Source organism: Ipomoea nil, unplaced genomic scaffold (genome assembly GCF_001879475.1).
Source record: "Ipomoea nil cultivar Tokyo-kokei standard unplaced genomic scaffold, Asagao_1.1 scaffold2006, whole genome shotgun sequence".
In the NCBI taxonomy this organism is placed as follows: domain Eukaryota; kingdom Viridiplantae; phylum Streptophyta; class Magnoliopsida; order Solanales; family Convolvulaceae; genus Ipomoea; species Ipomoea nil.
In genome coordinates, this window is record NW_017618434.1 from 1 (window position 1) to 24,416 (window position 24,416).

At 33.5% G+C, this 24,416-nt stretch overlaps 1 protein-coding gene across 1 annotated transcript; it reads left to right on the plus strand.

Moving 5' to 3' along the window:
• The first annotated feature begins 7,322 nt into the window (after window positions 1-7,322).
• Window positions 7,323-9,605, plus strand: LOC109147512 (probable ATP-dependent helicase PF08_0048). The gene is made up of 2 exons (XM_019295117.1): window positions 7,323-9,134; window positions 9,591-9,605. The coding sequence occupies exons 1-2, from the start codon at window positions 7,323-7,325 to the stop codon at window positions 9,603-9,605; spliced, it is 1,827 nt and encodes a 608-aa protein (XP_019150662.1).
• Window positions 9,606-24,416: the final 14,811 nt, after the last annotated feature.

Sequence of the window (24,416 nt, forward strand, 5' to 3'; positions counted from 1 at the left end):
AGCTAAAGTCGTCCTTTAAGTCAAAAGATGTAGACACAAATTCCCGATCTCTAAGCCTTCTGCACATGGATCTTTTTGGACCAATAGATCCAGCAAGTATAAAGCGGAAGAAAGTACACCCTTGTGGTAGTAGATGACTTTTCAAGATATACATGGGTTCTTTTCTTGAAAAAGAAGAATGAAACAGAAACGGCTCTGCCAAATCTTTTGAAGCAACTTCAAACAGAGAAGGAAGTCAAAATAATAAGAATCAGATCGGATCAAGGAACCGAATTTGTCAACAAAGTGATAAAGGATTTCTGTGCTCAAATGGAATATTTCATCAACTCTCGCACACGAACTCCTCAGCAAAACGGAGTAGCCGAAAGGAGAAATAGAACTCTAAAAGAAGCAGCACGAACAATGATTTCACACTCAGGTCTACCAAAGAGAGATTTGGGCTGAAGCCATAAACACGCATGCTATACACAGAACAGATCCTTAATCAACAAGTCTCACAACAAAACACCATATGAGCTATGGAAAGGTAAGACTCCAAATATTGGATATTTTCATGTTTTTGGTTGCAGGTGTTTTTATTCACAACAATGGCAAAAGCTATCTTAAAGCATTTGACGAAAGAGCTGACGAAGGATTATTCATGGGATATTCATCCATAAGCAAAGATTCAGAGTTCTGAACAAGCGAACAATGGTTATCGAAGAATCCATCCACGTCAAATTTGATGAACAATCTGAGAAAAATCCTTCTGGATACAAGATACCTGCTATCCCAGCTCAAAATGCTCAGAAATCCGTAGATGAAGACATCTCAGACGAAGAAGACTTACTTTCGTCTTACATGAAGTATCAGCCGAAAGTATCAGAACCCGAGATGTCATCTCAACAAGCAAATGGAAATCAGCCGATCAATCCTTCTAACAACGCTCCATCTGAACCAATGATCTACATAGACCTGCCTTATATCCCAGAGATGGATACTCAGCATTTTCAAGATGTCTTTGAGCCAGATCTTAGATGGTTAAAAGATCATCCACCAGATCAAGTTATTGGAGATATTCAAGAAGGTGTGAGAACAAGAGCGTCATTACACGAAAGTATGATGGCATGCTTCCTATCCCAAATAGAGCCAAAATCTGTAGATGAAGCTTTATGTGATCCTGACTGGGTAATAGCCATGCAAGAAGAACTTCATCAGTTTGAACGAAATGAAGTATGGGAACTAGTACCTAGACCATCACATCAAAACGTCATTGGAACTAAATGGGTTTTTAGAAACAAAATGAGTGAAGATGGACTCATTGTTAGGAACAAAGCTCGTCTTGTGGCTAAAGGATATTATCAGGAGGAAGGTATTGATTTTGATGAGACCTTCGCCCCCGTGGCCAGATTGGAAGCCATACGAATATTTTTAGCTTTTGCAGCTTACAAAAATTTCAAAGTCTATCAAATGGATGTCAAAAGCGCCTTCCTGAATGGACTTCTTGAAGAAGAAGTATATGTTGAACAACCTCCTGGTTTTACTATCAACAATGACCTCGAAAAGGTGTATCACCTTAAGAAAGCCTTATACGGTTTGAAACAAGCTCCACGAGCTTGGTATGATACACTGTCATGTTTCCTAATCAATCGTGGCTTCACGAAAGGAGTGGTTGACAAAACACTCTTTCGTATAAAGGATAATGATCATATCCTACTGGTACAAATATATGTCGACGACATTATCTTCGAAGCACGAATCCAGATCTATGTGAAAAATTCTCTAATCTCATGAAAGGAAAATTTGAAATGAGTATGATGGGAGAACTGAATTATTTTCTGGGCTTACAAGTTAAACAATGTCCTGATGGGATATTTATAAACCAAGCCAAATACACAAAAGATCTGATCCGAAAATTTGGCATTGATGGAAAAAGTTCCGTCAAAATACCTATGAGTACATCCCTTAGGATGGACATTGACAATGAAGGAAAGGAAGTTGATCAGAAAAATTTTCGTGGTATTATTGGCTCTCTTCTATACCTAACAGCAAGCAGACCTGACATCTCGTTTGCTGTTGGTGTATGCGCTCGCTTTCAGGCTAAACCGAAAGAAAGTCACCTAAGTGCAACTAAAAAGATATTACGATATCTTAAGGGCACACAAAGTGTCGGTCTCTGGTATCCGAAAGAAGGATCATTTGATCTAATCGGATACTCAGATGCAGACTTCGCAGGTTGTCGAATTGATCAAAAAAGTACCTCAGGAACATGTCAGTTCCTAGGAGGAAGAATTGTGTCTTGGTTTAGCAAGAAACAACATTCCATTGCTACTAGTACGGCTGAGGCCGAATACATAGCAGCTGGAAGTTGTTGTGCTCAAATCTTATGGATGAGACATCAATTAAGAGACTATGGGATAAATGTCCAAGAAGTGAGCATTAAGTGCGATAATACAAGTGCTATAGCAATCACACACAATCCGGTTCTACACTCTCGGACCAAGCACATTGATATCAAGTATCATTTTATTCGTGATCATGTTGAGAAGAAAGATATTTCTCTCGAATATGTCAATACCGATGATCAACTGGCAGATATACTCACTAAACCTTTGAGTGAGCCAAGATTCTCTCTATTAAGGCATGAGATCGGAATGATTGAAATGACCTAAAATTCAGAGAATCAAATCTGTAAAGATTCGTATCCTTGATTCTCGCTAGATTTGATCCATCCTTACACGCAAGTATCCTTATAAATAAGGTATACTAATTGTTTGTGCATACATCACTAACAAAAGTTCTAGTGTTTGTTCTTGCAGGTATGAGTACAGGTAGTGAAAGAACCAACACTGAGAATCAAGGTGGAAAAAGTGGAAAAAGTGAGATCTTTAATGACAAACTCATCACCCAGGAGGAAGTGAACAAGTTCATGGAACGCTCTCAACATATTCAGAGTCTTCTTCGGGCTCCAACAGACAAAGAGTCAAAAGAGCTGTTTCTTTCTGCAGGCAATTCTATTGGATATGCCAAAGAAAACAGTGTGCTGGACAAAAGCGACAGTTTCGACTATTCACCGTCCAGCACCCCTCCTAAGATGCCCTCACCACTCAAATCCACCGCCAGTAGCAAGAAAAGGAAGATCTAAATAACTTTGTCCTTTTCTTAATATGTGATGTTATTCCACCATGCTTTATAATGAATCACCTTATCCTTTCGTGTCTCTTTGTTTTCGTGTCTCTCACGCAAGAAAGTGTCAGTATCCAAAAGATTTTGTATAGATCTCCACGACACTTATTTGCCTATAAAATAGTTTCGCCATGCATAAGACACACTCACTTCTTTCTAAGAAAAAGGATTGCAGGTATGAACAAAGGGAAAGGAAAAATGGACGAAGCAGAAAAAAGGGCTACTCGTCTGAAGCATCACTTACAGGAAGCAAGCAAGCTCCCTAATGCCACCATCATAAGCTTGAAAGAAGAAGGAGAGATGATCAACGTAACCTACTCAATGCCTAACACCTACTCTAAAAAGGAAAAAGAGGTTCTTGACACTCTTGTCGACGAATCTAGGGCCAAAAAGAAGTATCATCTGGAACAAGCCAGACGGCTTGCCCATGAGAGAATCATGATGCTGAAGAGCTCCAACAAAGACTCTTCGTCGACACCAACCTTTCAATGGTATCCCTTTCCTGAAGTTCCTCCACCCAATGTTCAATCCTATGAGGATTTCTCAAGGGTCCACTCTCGGTTCACAGATCAGCCACCCGAACCCACTCTTTCTCTAGAAGAGTTGGATGAATACGCCAAAACAACAAATCTGGCTGATGTGACTGATGAGATGACCCGAATGGAACTTCACGTGCCCTATCGTTTCCTTTGAACCGTAGTAGGTTGAGCTTTTTATGTTTAAGTCTCACTTTCTATCCTGTATGTCATGATGGTTGTGTTATCCAAATAAATGCATTGCATACGTTTTTTTTTATGATTTCGGATTACAGGAAGGATTACTGTTGAGTGCATTCTTTACAAGTTATATCTGGTCAAAAAGAGTAAAAAAATTCATTATGAATTTATTGAATGCTAAGCACGTTGGAACTCGAGCCTTACAGAGAATCAAAATTTTAGTCTCAACTGAAATCAGCATTCTCTTGACCACATTAATGAACATTGATTGCTATGTTGATAAACTGTCTGATAAGCCCTTCAATCCTTGGCTATAAAAAGGGAGAGAATTTCTTACAACTCTCACCATCTCCTCTCTCTCAATGGCACCTAAGAAAAGTTTCACAAGAAATGACTCTCGCAAGCTCCAAGAGGCCGCTAGGCGCCTCAGGGAGGAGCAAGGTGACTTATACCCAGGCAATAGTCCTAATGTTCCTATCAATCTCGTCTCTGATTCAGACTCATCGTTTCAATACGATGATATGGCTGGATTCATCGTTGAATCAGAGAATGAAGAAAAGATCTCAAAAGATCCAAGTGAGACAATCCCAAAAGAATGGATTGACAAGGACTACATGGCCTTTCTGGCACAAGAAAATCTGGAAGAAAAGTATGGCAAAGATGATGAAGCTGAGTCCTCTACTGGTTCCAACTTTCCGCGCTATAAAAGATGGTATAGGGAAATGTTTGGAAGGATGAAGAAAGATAAGCCTGAATGATCTTCATCCAAGAAGGTTGAGAGGAAGAAAAAGTGATTTTCTGAAAATCATCATCTATGTTTCTGTATCTTCTCTTCTCGATTGTTGAATAAAAGCTTGCCTATCTATGTGCTAATAAGATGTCATGTTTTATCTGTGTAACCTTGTTGACAGCCTTAAAAGTTTGTTCTGACCGAAACTTACTCGCATTTTTTTTCAAAAATCCCAAGAAATAATTTCGTTCAAGGATTTGACCACCTTGAACAAAATAGTGAGAAAAATATTTCCTAAAGGAGATATCATGAAATGATCTCATGATTCATCTAAACGAATCTTGAAGACTGATCAGTTACCAATCTTTCGGGTGACAATGTTGATTGTTTATCATGAATCTCTCGGGCAACATTATGTGCGTCTTGTGAAATTCTGAACAACATTCGGGTTTTTGAATCGTACTTAAGACGCTATTCCTTTTTGAATCTAAACCGTTCATAAAGTGTTATTGGGATCATACGGCCGAGAAAATCGCCACTATCCCACTAGTCTGACAGGACAAAGACGTGCATTTAATGCACCTCTCAGCACTTGAGTGCTTTTCTCTCTCCTCATTAAATGAGGGAATGATCATTTCAGATCTGCACACGTTCTTATGACATATCCATGATGATCAGTTACCTCTTGAGGAAGAGGAACCGCTGAGTTCTTTTTCGAAATTCGAATAAGTTTTCTTAATGGGCTGATTTAAAGACACCAACCCAGAGCTTTATAAACCCTGCTCAAACCTTCATTCCGTCTGTTCTACAACTCTCAAAATACATCCCTTCCTCTCAAAGCTCTCTATAGTCAAGCTCTCTATCATCAATGGCGGCTCCTTCCGAAAAGAACCTAGAGAACCCTGAACCCTCATCCACTCCAGTAATACCAAGTTTTCCCACGGAAGATATAGAGTTTATCAAGTCCAGAATTCCATTTATAGTAGGAGGAAGTATGTGGGACGAAGAAGGGTTTCGTAAGTATGTCTTGGATAAAGCCTTTGGAGAACGAATAATCGCTCTTTTGTTAGAAACAGGTTTATATGGTTTGATAACTCACCACTATGATGAATGGTACCCTCTTGACGTTACTCAGTTTTATTTGAATGCGTATGTGGCTTCTGATTTCTCGAGCATAACTTCAAGAGTTAATAAACATCACATTGTGTTTACTGCTGAGGATATTCGATCAACTTTTGGGTTTCCCAGACGAGATGAGTCCTACAAATCCAACCTGATATATTATCATCTAGATCCGGAGGATTTCTATGAATCCATACGACACAAGGAGGCCCCTTCCAAAGATGAAATTTCCTGGCCCCTCAAAAAAAAAAAAAATGGTTCCGGTTGGATCATGAGTTTGCAGTAGACATCTTCAACAAGATTGTGGACCACAAGACTTCTGGCACAGATGATGTCACAAGGGAAAAGCTGAAAATGCTGCACGCCTTCCTTCATGAGCATAAGGTTGATTGGTCCAAAATAGTATTCAACAACATCGCCCACACCATCACATACCATCGCAGGAGTCCTGGTGACATTACAAAGAAGATGGGCTTCGGTTTCATTATAAGCCATCTTCTTGCCACAAAAGGAGTGATTCTACGTGCTGGTGCTCCACCTGGTCAAAAGGTCTGTCACATGAAGCAAAAACCATCTGGATGTGACAAACAGAAGGCGTTGGAATTGGGCATTCCTCTTGAACCCAATCTACCCAAAGGGAAGTCCAAACGAAAGTTAAAAACCCCCAAAGCAGACGAAGAAGCTCAACCAAAACCAAAACGGCAGAAACAAGAAAAATCCTCTTCTCGGGTTAAGACTCAAAAGACGGTCATCTCCCAACCAAAGACGAAAGGTGATCCTCCTCTCGAAACTTTGATCGTGCAGAACTCCTCTGAAGATGATGATGATCAACCTCTCACTCGTCTAAGCAAACAAAGTCGAATGAGACCTGCTCAAAACCGGGAACCCTTATCAAAAGGAGCAACATCACAGGGGGAAGACATCCCGAAAGTAGCTACCTCTGAGGGGGAACTGAAAACTTCTCTGCCCGAAAGAAGTCCCGTTGCTCACAAATCCATCAATCCGAATGCATCTCCTGTTCCTCATCCACAAGAACCTACCTTAGCAGAGCAACTCCTACGAGAGTTGACACAAGAACCTGCTACTGTAGAAATGAAGGAAAGATGTCAAAATCTTCCACAAGAGCCGGGCTCTCCAGAAGACATCCCGAAAGCAGCCTCTGATGCTCCAAATGATGCTCAATCTCTTCCACAAGAACCTACTATTGCAGAGCAGGTAATTCTGACACAAGAACCTGCACTAGTAGACGAGATGACAGCTGCTCAAACATCATTTGTCCCGAAACCATCTGCTCTTCAATCTTCTCCAGACCGGTACACCCTCGATAAATCTCTCAGAGAATCGATTGAAAGAGATTACAATCGAGTTCTACAATGGCACAAGTGGCGCACGGCACCTCTCAGAACCTTTCTCGAAACTTTTGAAGCCATGATCGACGAAGAAGAATTCGCACTTCAATGGCTTGAAACTCAGGACGTCACAAAGGCTGTGCGAATTGAGGAGATCCACCGAGTGTACTCTATAGAATAACTCATCGATCTCTCGGGAAGGACAAAGCTCCCTTGGTAATTCCTCTTCATAAACCTCCCATGGATCCAGTGACTGAAGCCGAATTGAAACAACTTCGCTACATCATGCTGCTATCCAAAATTAAAGCCAAAATGGCAGAAGATCATCCTAGAGATCCCAAAGGCAGTGCTAGTGGAACGAAAGATGTTCATGGCAACGAAATCGAAGAAGAGGATGAAGAAGAAAATGAAGACGATAACAATGATGATGAAACAGAAGACGACAACAGTGGTACTGATGATACTGATGATGATGATAATGATGATAACAATAATCAACAAGGGGGAGAAAGTGCTGAAGAAGAAGAACCAGAAGATAGCCACACTATCTTGGTCGAAACGGACTATGTTAACTGTCCACAAAGACCACCTCTCTTGAAAATACCATCTGAAGACGAAGACTCGGATGAAGCATCCAGTAAAAATCCAGTTCACTCGTCTCGTGCTATCATTCCGCATCTGAACGAATTTGTACAACAACAACATAATCTTCCAGCTCATGAGGACAGAAAGGAAGCCTCACCTGAACATGGCCACTCGATGCATGGTGAAAATCCGGAAGCACCACATCATGATGAACACAGGAACTCTTCTCCAACACACATTGAGGACGATTCTATCGCTGAGTCCCCACGGACCATTATGAACCTCATGCGAGAAACTGTTCATTCAGCTGAACTGATTCACAAGCAATATCTCGCCCTAAGGGAGAAGGACACGAGAGTATTGAATGACCTGTGTCAAAAAGTCAATCTACTCCTTGATGTACAATCTCAACCACAGCAACCGAATCTTCCTCACGACAAAACTCTTAAGCAATTGGTGAAAAGAGTTTCTGATCTTGAAGAGAGTTCAAACAAAGTCGCTAGGCAGCAACACGAGATTAAGCATTCTCATTACAGCCTCAAGGAACGTGTTGACCTAGCTTGTACCAAGATTGACACTTATCAAGACAATTCCTATCAACTTGGTGAATATGCTCTTCAAATTCTGGGATATGCTCAAGACATCCTGCTTGCAATCAGCCAAATCCCCTCTGTACCTCCTACTGCCTGCGCTGATGATGCCAAAAAGGGGGAAAATAGGAATGATGACAGAGATAAGGATGATGACAACCAACCAAGAAGGGATAACACGAAAGAAAAATCTTCGGAAAAGCGAGTCTCTCCTCACAAAGTCTCGGGTCACAAAAATCCCTCTCATCCACCTCCTAAGTCTCGTGGACAGTCCCATGATCAAAGACGCCATGGTCGCACTCAAGACAGCGAGGCTCGACAATCTTTCGGCTCTGAAGCCAAATATTTCTTCACAGGACTGTCAAGAAGAGATCAAGTAAAACTAAGACAAAGGCTCATGAAAAATACCTCAGTCACCATGGATGGCATTGGAAACTTCGTGGACTATGTCCCATACGAAGAAGGAAGCGGTAAGAGATTTGAAGGTTGCAACAATCCCATATGGTTGAAGAAGAAAGACAACCACACAAGGCAAAACTACATGAGCACTCAGAACGAAAGGATTAAAAGACAAAACAAGGAGTTGTGGGAAAAACACGATGAAGAGATCAGGAGAAGAGAAGATGAAGCTAGAGAAAGAGAAAGGATTAAGAATCTCATCGAAGATCTATCAAATGTAACCAAAGACTCTCCTCAAAATGTCATGCACAATGCAGCTTTCAAAGTGCATAAAGAGTCAGGCAAGAGCTATCAAGAAGGAATGAATTCGTTTGAACTGATCTCCTGGTGGAAGTCTGGAATAGTGGAAGGCAACAACATTCGAGAAGCCTACAACAATTACACAGGTCTAAACATCAAAGGAGGATATGAAGAGCTCGTCAGAAACAATCCAATCAGGACTTTCAGAGCAAGAATCAACGAGAAGACAGACTACGAGAGAACACAAAGAAGACAAAGAGAAGGACAATCAAGAAAGAAAGAAGGAAGCTCAGCAAAGGTTGAATCTTTTAGAAATGTAAGTTATCCTTTGTTTTGATTTCTTTTGACAGAGTTTTTGTAATGATTTTATCTGAATATCTATGAAACTCTCATTGTCACACATCTCGTGTCACTTGTCTGAGTTAAAAAGTCCTTGTCTTTATTCCTACTGCTTCTTCATAGAAAATACTTGTAAACTCTCGATAATGGCTGTGTTATTAATAGAAATATCCTTAAGGAGCACTTTCTCAGCCTTATAAGAAGAGTATAGGTTTTGGCATCATCAAAAAGGGGGAAATTGTTAGGAACCTTGTATTACGATTTTGATGATACCAATGATACCAATGTAATGTAGAAAGTAGACCCCTAACTCTTACGTTTCTCTTGTATCGCTACTTTCGTTCTAGACGAAAGTTGCCATAACTCATATGTAATTCGTGTTAAGCTAGAACAAACACACGAAAAGAGTTATGAATAGAAGATAGGCTGATCAAGACGAAAGAAGACTCCACAGCAACGAAAGAAGGAGTTGTCATTAAGAAGACAGTTCTTTTCAAGACTATCCCAACAAGTATTCTTCTTCTCATCAACAAGAAGAATGTTCCACCTGTCTGATTTGACAACATCCTAGGACAATAAGGACCTCAACTCATGGGACACGCTCTCCAAAGAGCATTTAATGAAGCTGTACTATCTCTGGAGCTAAAAGACAAAAGCCATCAAGTCCTCCATACCTTCAACGGCTACATAGCACAAACTCATTAATGGAGCATTAAATGCATGAGGCTCCATGGTCCTTGTCCAACGGATAAAAGGTTCGAAAAATTCATCTCCCTCCAACGGATGAATTTTCATCACCTATATAAACCAACCTTCATCAACTAAGAAGGTGCTGGTTCATTATCACTCTACTCACTCTCTTGCAAAAAGTCCTTGAAAAGTTAACAATCTCAAAGCTTTTTGCGAACCAGTTAATTAAGGTGTTAAGGCATTTGAAGTAGATCATCCATCACTGCCCTACATCTTGAAAGAAGTCTTGCACTCTTGAAGCAATCATCCCACACCATCAAGACTTCACAGTTGGAGGAATCAAGAAATACCTTCTTACCAACCTCAACTTAGAAGAAGAGGTTGATAGAGGCGGAGTAAACTCTCGGAGTTGAAAAACCTTCAAAGGCTGTCCGGCTTAGTGATCAAGGAAGTCTTTGTGTAATTGTACTAAAGAGTGATAGTGCAATCCTTCCAGCAGTTGTGGAAGAAGAGTGGAAGTAGGCAACGTTTGGCCGAACCACTATAAAATCTCGTCTCACTCTTCTCTCTACTTAATGCTTTATTTTACTGCTTGCATATCATCTTTTTCATCACTCCTCTTAACTTTTTATCAAACTCGTGCAACCCTCACTTTATAATCTTTCCGCTGTGCTTATCTTACTCAAAAGTGTTGTCAGGGTTTTTTCTTTTAAAAACTAAAGAAAAACGAGAGTCTATTCACCCCCCCCCCCCCTCTAGATTCACCACACAATCTATCGGGACCAACAAGTGGTATCAGAGCCAAATACCTTGAACGGTAAAGGCTTTTTGCATTTACTGCCTGGTAGATCTACCTTTGAATTTATTTTTTTTTGGATCTTCTTCGTTGCACGATTTTTTTTTAAATCTCTAGATATGAATTGTGATATGATCATGAGAATACCTAATCATCCATTCGTTCTTGTTGGGAAATGTTAGGCTATTATGGATGGGAATGGTGGACCATGCATGTACTAAGTATACTCTTATTAGAAATTGTTTTAGTTCATCGGCTTTAGAGTGCATGAGTGCATTTGTTTTATATAGGTCATATCACATGTGGTCACACGATGCTTTAAAGAAATTATTGGAGGAAGGTTTGGTAAATTGATTTGAAATGAATGCTTTTTAATTAACATATTATTAATAGACAAAAGATAATCACATACTTTTTGGTGATTATAGCATCAGTATGTTTGTATATATTGTGCTTTAATTAGTACGTATACTTAATTTCTATTTTTGTTTTTTTTTGTGTTTTTTTGTTTTGTTTTTTAATTTGTTGGTATACATGCATGTAGTCATTCACGCCTTAATACTCCACTTAACATTTTATAATCTTTTACCCACTATTTATGATTATAATTAATAAATATTCTCTTTAAAAAATAAATATAGAAATCCAAGTTTACATTCAAAAACAAACAAAATAGATGTACTATTACAAACAATCTACAATAATAATAATAATAATAATAATAATAATAATAATAATAATAATAATAATAATAATATTATTATTATTATTATTATTATTATTATTATTAAGAACCAAACAAGTTGGAAAAGGTATCGTGGCCTTGGTTGAACAAAAATCGGAGATAAGAAAAATTGTCATCATGAATTTAGATTTAGTTAAGTTTCAATTTAATCAAACTTATATATGCTATTTGTAATATAAATTTAAATCATCTAAGGTATAAGATAAAAAAGCGTTGGGACAAGGAAAAATAAAAATAAAAAAGACAAAATAGGTGAAGTAGGAAGAATAAGGGGGTAAGAATTGGATTTCAAGATTGGTCATCATCATTCATAGTCATCATATACAATACTAGGTAACTAGCTCGGTATAGTAATTAATGCAATCAAGTTATTAGCTTGAATTTCCAAGGTGGTACGTACAATATTAATTAGGGTTGGTCCATCACCATTAATGAATTCATTCATTAACTCCTTGTGAATCTTTATCAGCTAAGGTCACAAAGCGGGACTTAACCAGTACACATCACCGGATAGTGGATGTAAATTCCTCTCTTCATTCAAAAACTTGATATTTCTGAGGATCGGAGTTGAAATTGAAGAGCAAGTACCTATAATTTTTATTTTTTTTAAGAAACCTATAATTTATTTATTATTTTGATTTGAAGAATTAAGTTGCATTTGGGAGCAAAAATAAGTGATATTTGGTTTTAAACAAGTTGAAGAATTAACGTCTATTACAATAATCCCGAACGGTTAATTAGTTTTGTATTAGTGGTTAGTCTAAGGAGTGTCACATTAAAACAATTTATCCATAAAAAAAAAAAAAAAGATTACATTATTTGATATACTAGGAAGCTTATTTGACAAATTGTAATAAATAAAAAATTAAAAATGGACAGAGCATTTGATTTGAAGCAATGGGTTACCAAAGCATTTCCTTATTTAATTAGCTGAAGCATGCACATTTAAAGCTTTCCTTCTCCTTTTGCATTATTTTCATTAACCCATTCCCTCGTACCAATAAATTCAAATTGCCCATTCACAACTTTCCTTCTCCTTTTGCATTTTCATTACCCCACCCCCTTGTACCAATAAATTGAATGTTACTTGAATACATGCAACCTTTTATAATAGGCTTCGTTGTTACTGAATACACGCACTATGTATATATACACTTATTAGCAACTAGTTACTCTAGCCTTAAATTAGTCTCTTTATAAATTAAGGATGAATTGGCATCTAACTCTCCTTGGCTTTAACTATAGTCTATATATGTTAACTTGATTATGACATATCCATGATTTTGCCACTTTTTTTTAGTACTACTTACACTGTTACGTACAATGTAGTATCTGTTCATAGTTACTTTCTCAACCTACTGAAACACAAAAAGTCAATACTGTCTCATTAGACTCAAACTCATGACCTCCCATTTGAGAGAGTCACTTCATGCCACTAGATCACAATGTCATTGGACATGATTTTTGCCACTAATACCCGCATAGGCAGCTCAACTGGTCATAGGGGTGAAGTTTGGAAATAAAGAATGACGAGGGACCGAGTCTCACCAACGGCAGTGTGGGAGCAACCTCTCAAAGTGAGGGGGGGCTCTTTGTGCACAGTAAGCAAAGAAGGTCTAGCCTTTGTGGTTCATGTTCAGTTGAATTACCATGATTTACATCCTCCCAGATGCTCTGTCGGGCCGGGATTGGGGTTCAACCTTTTGAAAAGAATGATTTTGCCACTAAATTAGTTGAAATAATGACCAACTATTATGTAATGTGATGATATTTCTGTTACCATTTTAAATGGGTGATCATAGGATCAAACTCCAGTGGTGGGGTGTTGATTCTTTGGGTTGAAAAAGATTAATAAAGTATAGAACAAATATTACTATACATTGTAAAGAATCAAGTGTTTAAAATAATTAGTGGAAATAAGGAAACATTAAACTGTTTTTTAGCATTTTATTTAATTAGTAAACATGTATTACATATTATGTTCAATAATAATAATAATAATAATAATAATATAATGTTAGCAACTAAAATATTCTTAAGGTGAAGTGAATTAAAATTATTATGACGACATGCCTTCTAAAATAGTAATATATATTACATTTATCTGTAATCTTAAATATAGGTTACCATTCAACCACATCAAATTAGGTATAATGTAAGGCCTTCTAGGCTCTTTCCAAGGTTGTAGGTAGCTGTTAGAACTTGATTGGGAATATATGTATGGCTTAAATTAATGCAAAATAATTATTGATATTTATACATGAGGCCACCCTTCTTGAGCTCTTTCTTTATAGTTAGCTTAACCTAACTTAAGGAAAATAAACTAATGCAGTCCCTAGTGAGTAGTGATAGATTTTTTTTTTTTTTTAATAACTTAGGAATATAAACAAATTTTATTATGATTATTTTTTTATGTTTAAAATAAATAGCAACATTAACTTTATAAATGATGGATTAAGTTATGAAATGAATATTTTTTACAAGGCTGTACGTGAAATTTCATTTTTGTTGTTCTCCTTTTGCAAATGCCCCATTTATCAAAACTTTAGAAGATCTGTAAATGAAAGCACATGCCGTGTTAACAATTAGTATAGAAAATTTTCAAAAGTAAAAAATAAAAGAACCCTCAAACTCTCAAAGCATTAAGGTACGAAACTCATTTATTGTTCATGACTACCCTTAACCCAGTCTATGGATTTGATCTTTTCCAAGGCTAACATTTACCTTATTTTGTTGCTTTACAGTTTTTGACTTCTTTGTAATCTGGATTAAATTTAGTGTATTTTCAAAAAAAAGGATTAAATTTAGTGTAATGCTTTCTACTATTTTTAATTAATCATAATAGTTAAACGTAAAACCATTAAAAATAATAAATAGAGAGTAAAAGATTTTTAAAAAAATGTTAATTGGAGTATTAAGACATAAATGACAAAATTTCGTGTATACCAAAAAAAAAAAATAAAAAAAATAAAGTACACTAATCAATTAAAGCACAATATACAAACATACTGTTGCTTTTTCAATTTAAAATACATACTCTTATCATTTTAAAAAAAATATGTTTCATGAGTTTTTATTAGTTTAATGTTGATAGTATCATATATATATATATATATATATATATATATATATATATATATATATATATAAAATAATAATAATAATAATAATTTTGATGACACTAAATAGTAAGTACATTGACACTATATCGTTACTAGTATTCGATAAAACCAAATTTGGTATACCTTATTGTATCATATGCATTCAACCTCATAGAAAATCCATTAATATGGTGTCCAAATAAAAAGTAGAAATGCCTTATGTTTTTCTAACAGCTTGACATATATGAATTTTATTTTTATTTTTTAAAAAAACATGGAGAAAAGGGTCAAATAAGCCCTTAAACTTTACCCTAAAGGTCAATTAGGTCCCTAAACTTTAAAAAAGTTCAATTAAACACTCAAACATGTCAAATTGTGTCAATGAAGCCCAAAAACCGGTAAATGACCTGTTATTACAGGTCATTTTAATTCTGGCGACGGATTCCGGCCACCGGTGACGAATTCCGGCCACCGGCCACATTTTCCGGCCGTCCGGTCGTCTTCCACGGGAGAAGACGACCGGACGGCCACCTTCTCCATTAGAGTCGTAGGTTTCTGATGGATTAATGAATGGTTTTCTGGTTAGTTTGTCATACAAAAATGGCAGTCATAGGTTTCTGATGGATTAATGAATGGTTTTTGTAAGGATAATATTGTTGTCCAATGTGAATACATGGAGGTTAGTGAATGGTATGAGATCCGATTGGTTAATATAGTTATGTAGATAAGATTGTTTTGGTGTGAGTATGGAGCTTTGGAATATGGAGATCACATTCTTTTCATGAATTTGCTATGAAGCTATCACAATGGAATGATATGAAGGTTTTGAAACCAGACATTCAGTTGCTGCACTGGATCGCGTGTGAATATGTTTGATTTGTACTCGGAATTGGCTCGCGTGTATATATGTTTGATTTGTACTAGGAATTGGCACCGCTTTGGAGCATTTTTTACCTATAAATGTTGGTCCAGCACTAGTTATCCAGTGGAAGACGGCCGGAAAATGGCGCCGGTGACCGGAATCCGTCGCCGGAATTGAAATGACCTGTAATAACAGGTTATTTACCGGTTTTTGGGTTTCATTAACCCAATTTAACATGTTTAAGTGTTTAATTGAACTTTTTTAAAGTTTAAGGGCCTAATTGATCTTTGGGGTAAAGTTTAGGGGCCTATTTGACCCTTTTCTCAATAACATGCAATCCTATTATATATGTTATTAGTCAACATGTAAGTATATATATATAATATGAGCTTTAGCATTAAATGTTTACCTAACCAAAAAAATATAGAGCTCTGTCTTCGATTTGCTTTATCATTAAATGTTTACTCATTCCAAAAAATAGAGCAGAGGAGTATCAAGACGAAATGTCTGCTTTAACATTAAATTCATTACTATTATCTTCATTTTGTCATTCTTGTGAACTTTAAAGAGCATGTGGCCTTCTCGCCTAATAATACTATTTCAATTAAAAGCATTTCTTCCAACTTAATTTACCAAAGTTCCTCCAATAATTTCTTTAGAGCATGGTGTGTCCATATTGCCTATTAACTAATGCTATGGAAAACAAACGCATTCTGTTCTTTCCTATAATTGTTGTGTACGCTAAATTAATTTAAAGATAGTATCATTGTATTTGTTAATATAATTGGATTAACTAAAGTTAATCAATTGTCGTTATAATCATATATATATTGATTTATTAAAAAAAAAATCAAATCTTCAAAGTATGATGATATCTAGCTACTAGGTGACAGCTACATGCAATAAATGCTCCTCTTCCCATTGAATTTACTACAAATCCTTCAATTTGGCTTATAATTTCTTTTTTCACATTTAATGGTGAGTAACAAAACCCAACAAAAAATTAAAGGCAATTAATATTTCTGTAGAATCCATTTTACCAATTTCGTTTATTATGCCAAACAAGAAAATACACCTTTCATCTTATCAGTTAGTCGCATTAGAGAAAGCAACACCGCATTATTAATTATTATGCATTCATACATTTCTCTTTTGGTACAAGTCCTTATCACGATTCAACCCCAATAGTTGTTATCCCATGGATCATGTCCATTTTGCAATTTACATTTACTTTGTAAATTGTGTATATAAATTGTAAGTATTTAATTAATATGTAAATTGTGTACATTCAGTATTAAATTGTGTATTTTGTATCCGAATTTACCTTGCAAGAAGGATCTGATTTCACAAAATAATTTGTCCAACCCCAAATAAACCCACGTTATAACCCGACAGAACATAACATAATAAATTTAGAATCTACAATCCTACCTACTCATTCCTTTTATTAGTGGATATAATAATTTATTGCTTTGAATTGTAAATTGTTCATATTATATTATTATAGATATTTTTATGTACATTATTATAGTCCAAAATTAGATATTTGTGTATTCCTCTTAAATTTGTTACATATATAGTAATCATAACAAATACGGAGTACTAAACTCAATAATAAATATTAAATCCCAATTGTATAAAAAACAAATATCAAATTCGAAATTATTCTTAATAAAATTTGATCTCAAATAATCTAAAAAAGACTAAAGCATTACCAATTTAAAATTGATGACTTATTGGCTCTTTCATTATAGCCATCAATAAACTTAATTAGTAACGGAACCATTATAGCCTTTGTTACTTGCTATTTAAAATAAGGACGTACTACATACCACTAAACTTCTCTTAGGCCTTAGCTATATAATTAATTTAATTAGGCCTTTTTTATATATACAAAAGAAAGATAAAAATAACATTCAACACACTACAAAAATTTAATTTTTTAGTAATATATATATATATATATATATATATATATATATATATATATATATATATATGAAATCTCTAGATATGAATTGTGATATGATCATGAGAATACCTAATCATCCATTCGTTCTTGTTGGGAAATGTTAGGCTATTATGGATGGGAATGGTGGACCATGCATGTACTAAGTATACTCTTATTAGCAATTAGGTACCCTAGCCTTAATTAGTTTCTATATAAATTGAAGAATTAACTAGCACCTAACTCTCCTTGTCTTTAACTATATATGTTAAATTGATTATGACATGAGATATTTAAAGAAATTGTTTTAGGTCACGGGCTTTAGAGTGCATGAGTGCATTTGTTTTATATAGCATTAGTTAATAGGTCATATCACATATGGTCACACGATGCTTTAAAGAAATTATTGGAGGAAGGTTTGGTAAATTGAGTTGAAATGAATGCTTTTTCATTAACATATTATTAATAGACAAAAGGTAATCGCATACTTTTTGGTGATTATAGCATGTATGTTTGTATATATTGTGCTTTAATTAGTACGTATACTTAATTTCTATTTTTGTTTTTTTTTTTTTTGTGTTTTTTAATTTGTTGGTATACATTATTCCAAAAGGCTGAACCCTAACCCTAAGGGCCCCCCACACTTCGACCCGACAGAATATTTGGGAGCATTTGTTGGTATACATGCATGTAGTCATTCACGCCTTAATACTCCACTTAACATTTTATTATCTTTAACCCACTATTTATGATTATAATTAATAAATATTCTCTTTAAAAAATAAATGTAGAAATCCAAGTTTACATTAAAAAGAAACAAAATAGGTGTACTATTACAAACAATCTACAATAATAATAATAATAATAATAATAATAATAATAATAATAATAATAATAATAATAATAATATTATTATTATTATTATTATTATTATTATTATTATTATTATTATTATTATTATTATTATTATTAAGAACCAAACAAGTTGGAAAAGGTATCGTGGCCTTGGTTGAGCAAAAATCTTAGATAAGAAAAATTGCCATCATGAATTTAGATTTAGTTAAGTTTCAATTTTTTTTTGAATGTAGTTAAGTTTCAATTTAATCAAACTTATATATGCTATTTGTAATATGAATTTAAATCATCTAAGGTATAAGATAAAAAAGCGTTGGGACAAGGAAAAATAAAAATAAAAAAGACAAAATAGGTGAAGTAGGAAGAATAAGGGGGTAAGAATTGGATTCCAAGATTGGTCATCATCATTCATAGTCATCATATACAATACTAGGTAGCTAGCTCGGTATAGTAATTAATGCAATCAAGTTATTAGCTTGAATTTCCAAGGTGGTACGTACAATATTAATTAGGGTTGGTCCATCACCATTAATGAATTCATTCATTTATATATTTTTTTAGAAGGCTCATTCATTTATATATGGTTTGTCGTTTAATGAAAACTAGTTTGTTTATTGAGACTCAATCACAATTTTTTGGAGTTGTATCATTTACTCCTATACCAATCAACTCATCAAAAAGAAACCCTAGCATTCTTTGGGTCACATCACATCACTACAATTTTTAATAGTAACGAATTAAAGAGTTCTACTATATCAACTTTCAAATTCTATTCCCTTGCTTGTACTTTTTGAGGTGGCAAACGAGGATTGATTAATTTTTATCATGTGGTCCACAGAAAAGTGTCTACATCAAAAATATGCAAGAAGAAATAAAAAAAATTGAAAATATATAGTGGGAGTACACTATGTATTTTTCCAAATTAAAATCACTATTATAAAAGGTCTATTCCTATGTCTATACCTACAACTAGCAAGCAGTGATTTATATAAATATTTTTTTATCACATGAGAGTACGTTTTCACAAACTTTCATATATATATATATATATATATATATATATATATATATATATATATATATATGTATATATATGTGTATATATATGTATATATATATGTGTATATATACACATATATATACATATATATATATATATATATATATATATATATATATATATATATATATATATATATATATATATTCTGTAGTTAAGCTAACTTGTACCTAAATGATTATGGCTATGTATAGTAGTAAATGAACCTCATCATTATAAATATCAATATGCACTACCGATTTGAAGGAGATGAAAGATAATGAAATTTAACAAACTCTAATATTCAACATTCCACATATTATAGTATGTAGTGAATATAGGCTTCCAAGTATATCATATTGTTTAGCATTAAATATAATGTAGAATTAGAAAATTAAACTTTATTTTAGCCTATAATTTATGTGGTAAGTGTAATTTTTATATTTGGGAGGGTTTAGGCGAAAACAATCTCTCAAGTAAAAAGTGATGACTTATCAGATTCTTGCATATTGTTAGATTAATGGTTAAGTGATGCAAAAAAGTTATGGAAACAAATGATGGATTTAGTTTTATAGATATTGTAAATTTGAATTTTTTAATAATTATAAAATTGACTTTATAATTTTTTACCAAAAGTCTCAACTATTGATGAACTCTGATATGCGGCCTAGACCTTTCTTCAATACTTTTATTGGAGGGAATTATTCTCATTTGAATCCACCCTATGTATGTATGAAAGAGAGGGAGAGAGAAAAATAACAACTTTTATCACTAAGACACTAATTAAGAGTTAATTTAATTGTTAAGCACCTTGTGCACAGATAGTACCTGGGTTGGACTCTCATATGGGAGGTTATGATTTTGAGGCTCAGTAGAGATGAACAGATACTACATTGTAATAGAGTCAGTAGCATTAAAAAAAAAAAAAAAGAGCTAATTTAATTTTTTCTTTTAATAATTAAAAAGTAAACTTACACTTTTACACTTTTGTATAATATAGTGACCAAAAGTGAAATACAATTTCAAAATAGAATATTCCTATCCTTAATTTTTAGGGGTGTTTAATCTCATTCTTTAAAATTGGACTTGCCAATACGCAAACTACAATACGTGTTCAAATTTTTGTAACATATTTGATAATTATTTCTAGTTTGGTTTTAAAAAAAATTCTTTTGTGGCACAATTGGGTAAACCCTACTCTTATATAATAGTACAAATTCGAACCGTACTTAGAAATTCATGTTCGACAAGCTAGCTAGTCGTATGACAATATTCAAACTAATATCTGTTGATACCGAGTAGGTCCCATGGTATTGCTATCCTCCTTAACATAAACTAATAGGTTTTTTTTTTTTTTTAAATACATAAACTAATAGATTTAGTCCCATACAGATAACATATTCTCGTATCATTAATTTCATGATTGGCAAATTTTTCGCTTACAAGTTACACATCTCTAGACATTGCATCTGCAGAAGGGAGACATTGCATTTGATGAGGAAGGGGATCGGAATTTCACAGCCTCATAGATATTTAATTTCTACCTAACTATTAGTACAAATTTTATGCATGTATTTAATTGCTAGGCTTATTTTTTGCAAACCATTTAAAATTTTTGAAATATGAATATTATTTATGAGTTCTGTGCGCTTAAAAATTGGATTTAATTTTATTATTTTTCATACTAAGGTAAAATAAGACAAAAATAAAATTGGAATAAGGGTGAAATAAGCTCTGGAATTATTCATTAAAATGCAATTAACCTCTCGAATTATAAAAAGTTTTAATTAGACATCTAAACTTTAAAAATAAAAGTGAAGTTAACTTAATTTGACATGTTATTGCATGTAACCTTCAAGTTAAATTAAAGGTGATTCGAATGCCGCATCAATATATTTTTATAATTTGGATGCCCAATTCACATATTGATATGGCATTTCAATTATCTTTAACCTAAAGGCTACATGCAATAACATGTCAAACGGAGTTAATTACATTTTTTTAAAACTTCAGGTGTCTAGCTAATTGGAGTTTTTTCTTTTAGTTCGAGTGTTTAATTGCACTTTTATGAATAATTCTAAGACTTATGAATACCAAGTGAAATTTTTTCAAATTTTATTGACATACAACACACTACAAAATTTTAGATTTTTACTAATATATATGTACACACACCATAAATCATACTAGTTTCCAATTTTCTAGATATGAATTGTGATATGATAATAAGAATACCTAATCATCCTTGTTGGGAATTGTTAGACTATTATGGATGCAAATGGGACCATGTTAAAAAAAAAAAAAAAAAAAAAAAAAAAAAAGAAGAATAAACATGCACTTTGTATACACTTATTAGCAATTAGGTATCCTAACCTTAATTAGTTTCTATATAAATTGAAGGATTAACTAGCATCTAACACTCCTTGGCTTTAACTATATATATTAAATTGATTATGACATGAGATATTTAAGTCGAAATAGAATGTAATGTAGAAAATTATCAACAAACCAATTAATGGTATAAAACACACACACAAATACAATAATAGTAATGAATTTAGTGCCAAAGCTAGCATTCCATAATGGTCCTCATCCTCGTCCTTCAATTTGGCTTATAATTTCTTTGTTGACATTTAATGGTGAGTAACAAAACCCAACAAAAAATCAAAGGCAATTAATATTTTCGTAGAATCCATATTACCAATTCGGTTTATTAGGCCAAATATCTTGTGGTGTGATAGTATCGTTGTTATTTTTCATAAGGATGATCTCAGATTTGAGTCCAATCTTAATCAGATAGGCATAATTTGTTGAGCAGATACTATTGGTAGTTTAGAATGTTCTAAAAAAATTAATGTTTTATAAATATTATTTTATAATTAAATAAATAATATTGAATATAATATAGATATGTGTATATAATTTTTTTCTTTTTCGCCAAACATGGAGTCATTTATGTATTTTTATATGGTAATTTTGTTTTACTAATTTTTTAAAATATCAATATTGGTATCATATAAAAGATCTCAATTAAAGTTTTTTTTTTATAATTTATTTTTTAAATGTTAATTTTGTTTGCACTAAAAGAATTTTTTTGGTCAACCATCCACCTCCTTTGGAGATTTAATTGGAGCAACAACTAGTCAACTAACACCAAATAAAAATGAAAGGGAAAAGAATTTAGTGAGTAATAATACTAATTAAAAAGCTAAAGACCTGAGCAATTTAACAAATAGTGTATGAAAATAATTAGCCGAAATTAATTGTAGTAAATTCAATGGGAAGAAGAGCATTTATTGCATGTAGCTATCACGAAGTAGATATCATCATAGTTTCAAGCTTTTAATTGACATATAGTATTAATAGGCCAGAAGGACACATGCACTTTGGAGTTGAAAAGAATGAGAGAATGAAGATAATGGTAATGAATTTAATGCTAAAGCAGGCCTTCCAACATGGTCCTCCTCTTACAAAAATCAAAGGCAGAGCTCCATATTTTTTGGATTGTGTTTATTACATGACATTTATTGATCCTATACCTTCCAACCCTTCATTTTCCTTCTCTTTTAAAAATAGACGTACAAATCCAAGTTTCTGAAATATTTTTTGGGACTAGTCCAATTAAGATGCAAAGTGCTAACTAAATTTGTTTTTTCACACACACACACACACACACACACACACATATATATATATATATATATATATATATATATATATATATATATATATATATATATATATATATATAGAAAAAAGTTCAAATGCGGCGGGGTCTTCTCGTGCGACGGAATTTCAGAATACAACAACAATGTTAACAATATGCACCAACAGTGTAAGGAAAACACACCACAATGAAATGCAATAAAACTTTAAAAAATACACAACAGACCCAAAATGCAATGTTTTACAAAAATAACCCAACTAATCATATTCATAGGAGTTGTATCAATCATTCAATTGAATTTTCATGTTACTTGTTCTTAATCCCACAAAATGCAATGTCTAGGGATGTGTTTGGTGGATGAGTCTAGAAATATTTTAAATGAATTGAAGTTTGGAAATGAAGTTGGAATGTTCACTCACTACCATAGAAGTCACTGTGTTTTCGAGTTACTTCAAGCACATTTCATCTATATATATTGGTCTTATATATGTGTATTGGCTATCCATTGCATCTTTGGTTCAAAGGATTTGTTTTAACTGATTGCATTACAAGTTTGATTTTCAAATAAAAATAATTTATTAACATTTTTAATTTGAGGTGATCACTTAGGAGTGTGAAATTTAACATTAACATCACTTAGGATCACACAAGTTGATTTACCAGCTTGGGTTATAATGTGACCACATAAATTAAATTCCAGAAATTGTCATCATCATTCATGGAGTTATAAATAGTATAGGGTGGGAGGTGCATTAATCAATTCCACCAATAATCAGACTAACTTAGGAAGTAATTTTAGGAACCCTACAATACTAGCTAGTTGCGGTTCTCAAGGTTGGTAAAATCAGCAGTAATCAATTCCTTCCATTAAAAGGGTTGAGGTGATTTAAGGGAACCTATGCTTCTAGTCATTGTAGATGCCTGCAGGTTCCCAATCTTGGTTTTGGATGGTTAAAAATATGAGGAAAATGGATGTTTTATTTGTTTTTATTCTTTAAAACATTGTTAGGTATTTATATGTGAAAATTAGAATAAACGTAAAAAAAAAAATATTATTGTTAAATTTGTGTTTAAGTCTTTATTTTGTTATTAAAAACTAGTTTAAAATTATAATTATAATATTTACAAATAGTGTTTGTTATTTTTTTTCTAAATTTAATTTGATTTTCACATATAAATAATAATTTGTCAGGGAATGAAAATGATTTGAAATATTTTTTTTATCATTATTTTTAACCAAACAAAAATCTATTTAACATGAAATGACAAAATTGAAACTTTTAAAATAATTGAAAGGTAAATAAAAATACATGAATATTTAATATGAAAACAACGTACACTATAAACATATATAATTAAGATAGAAGAAAAAAGTTATCATTTTTCCTTAATATTCAATTCCTTCCACCGTGGGAACG

Bases quoted from the DNA above. Each gene is read 5' to 3' on its own strand.
- LOC109147512 (XM_019295117.1), top strand. From the start codon at position 7,323: ATGGATCCAGTGACTGAAGCCGAATTGAAACAACTTCGCTACATCATG.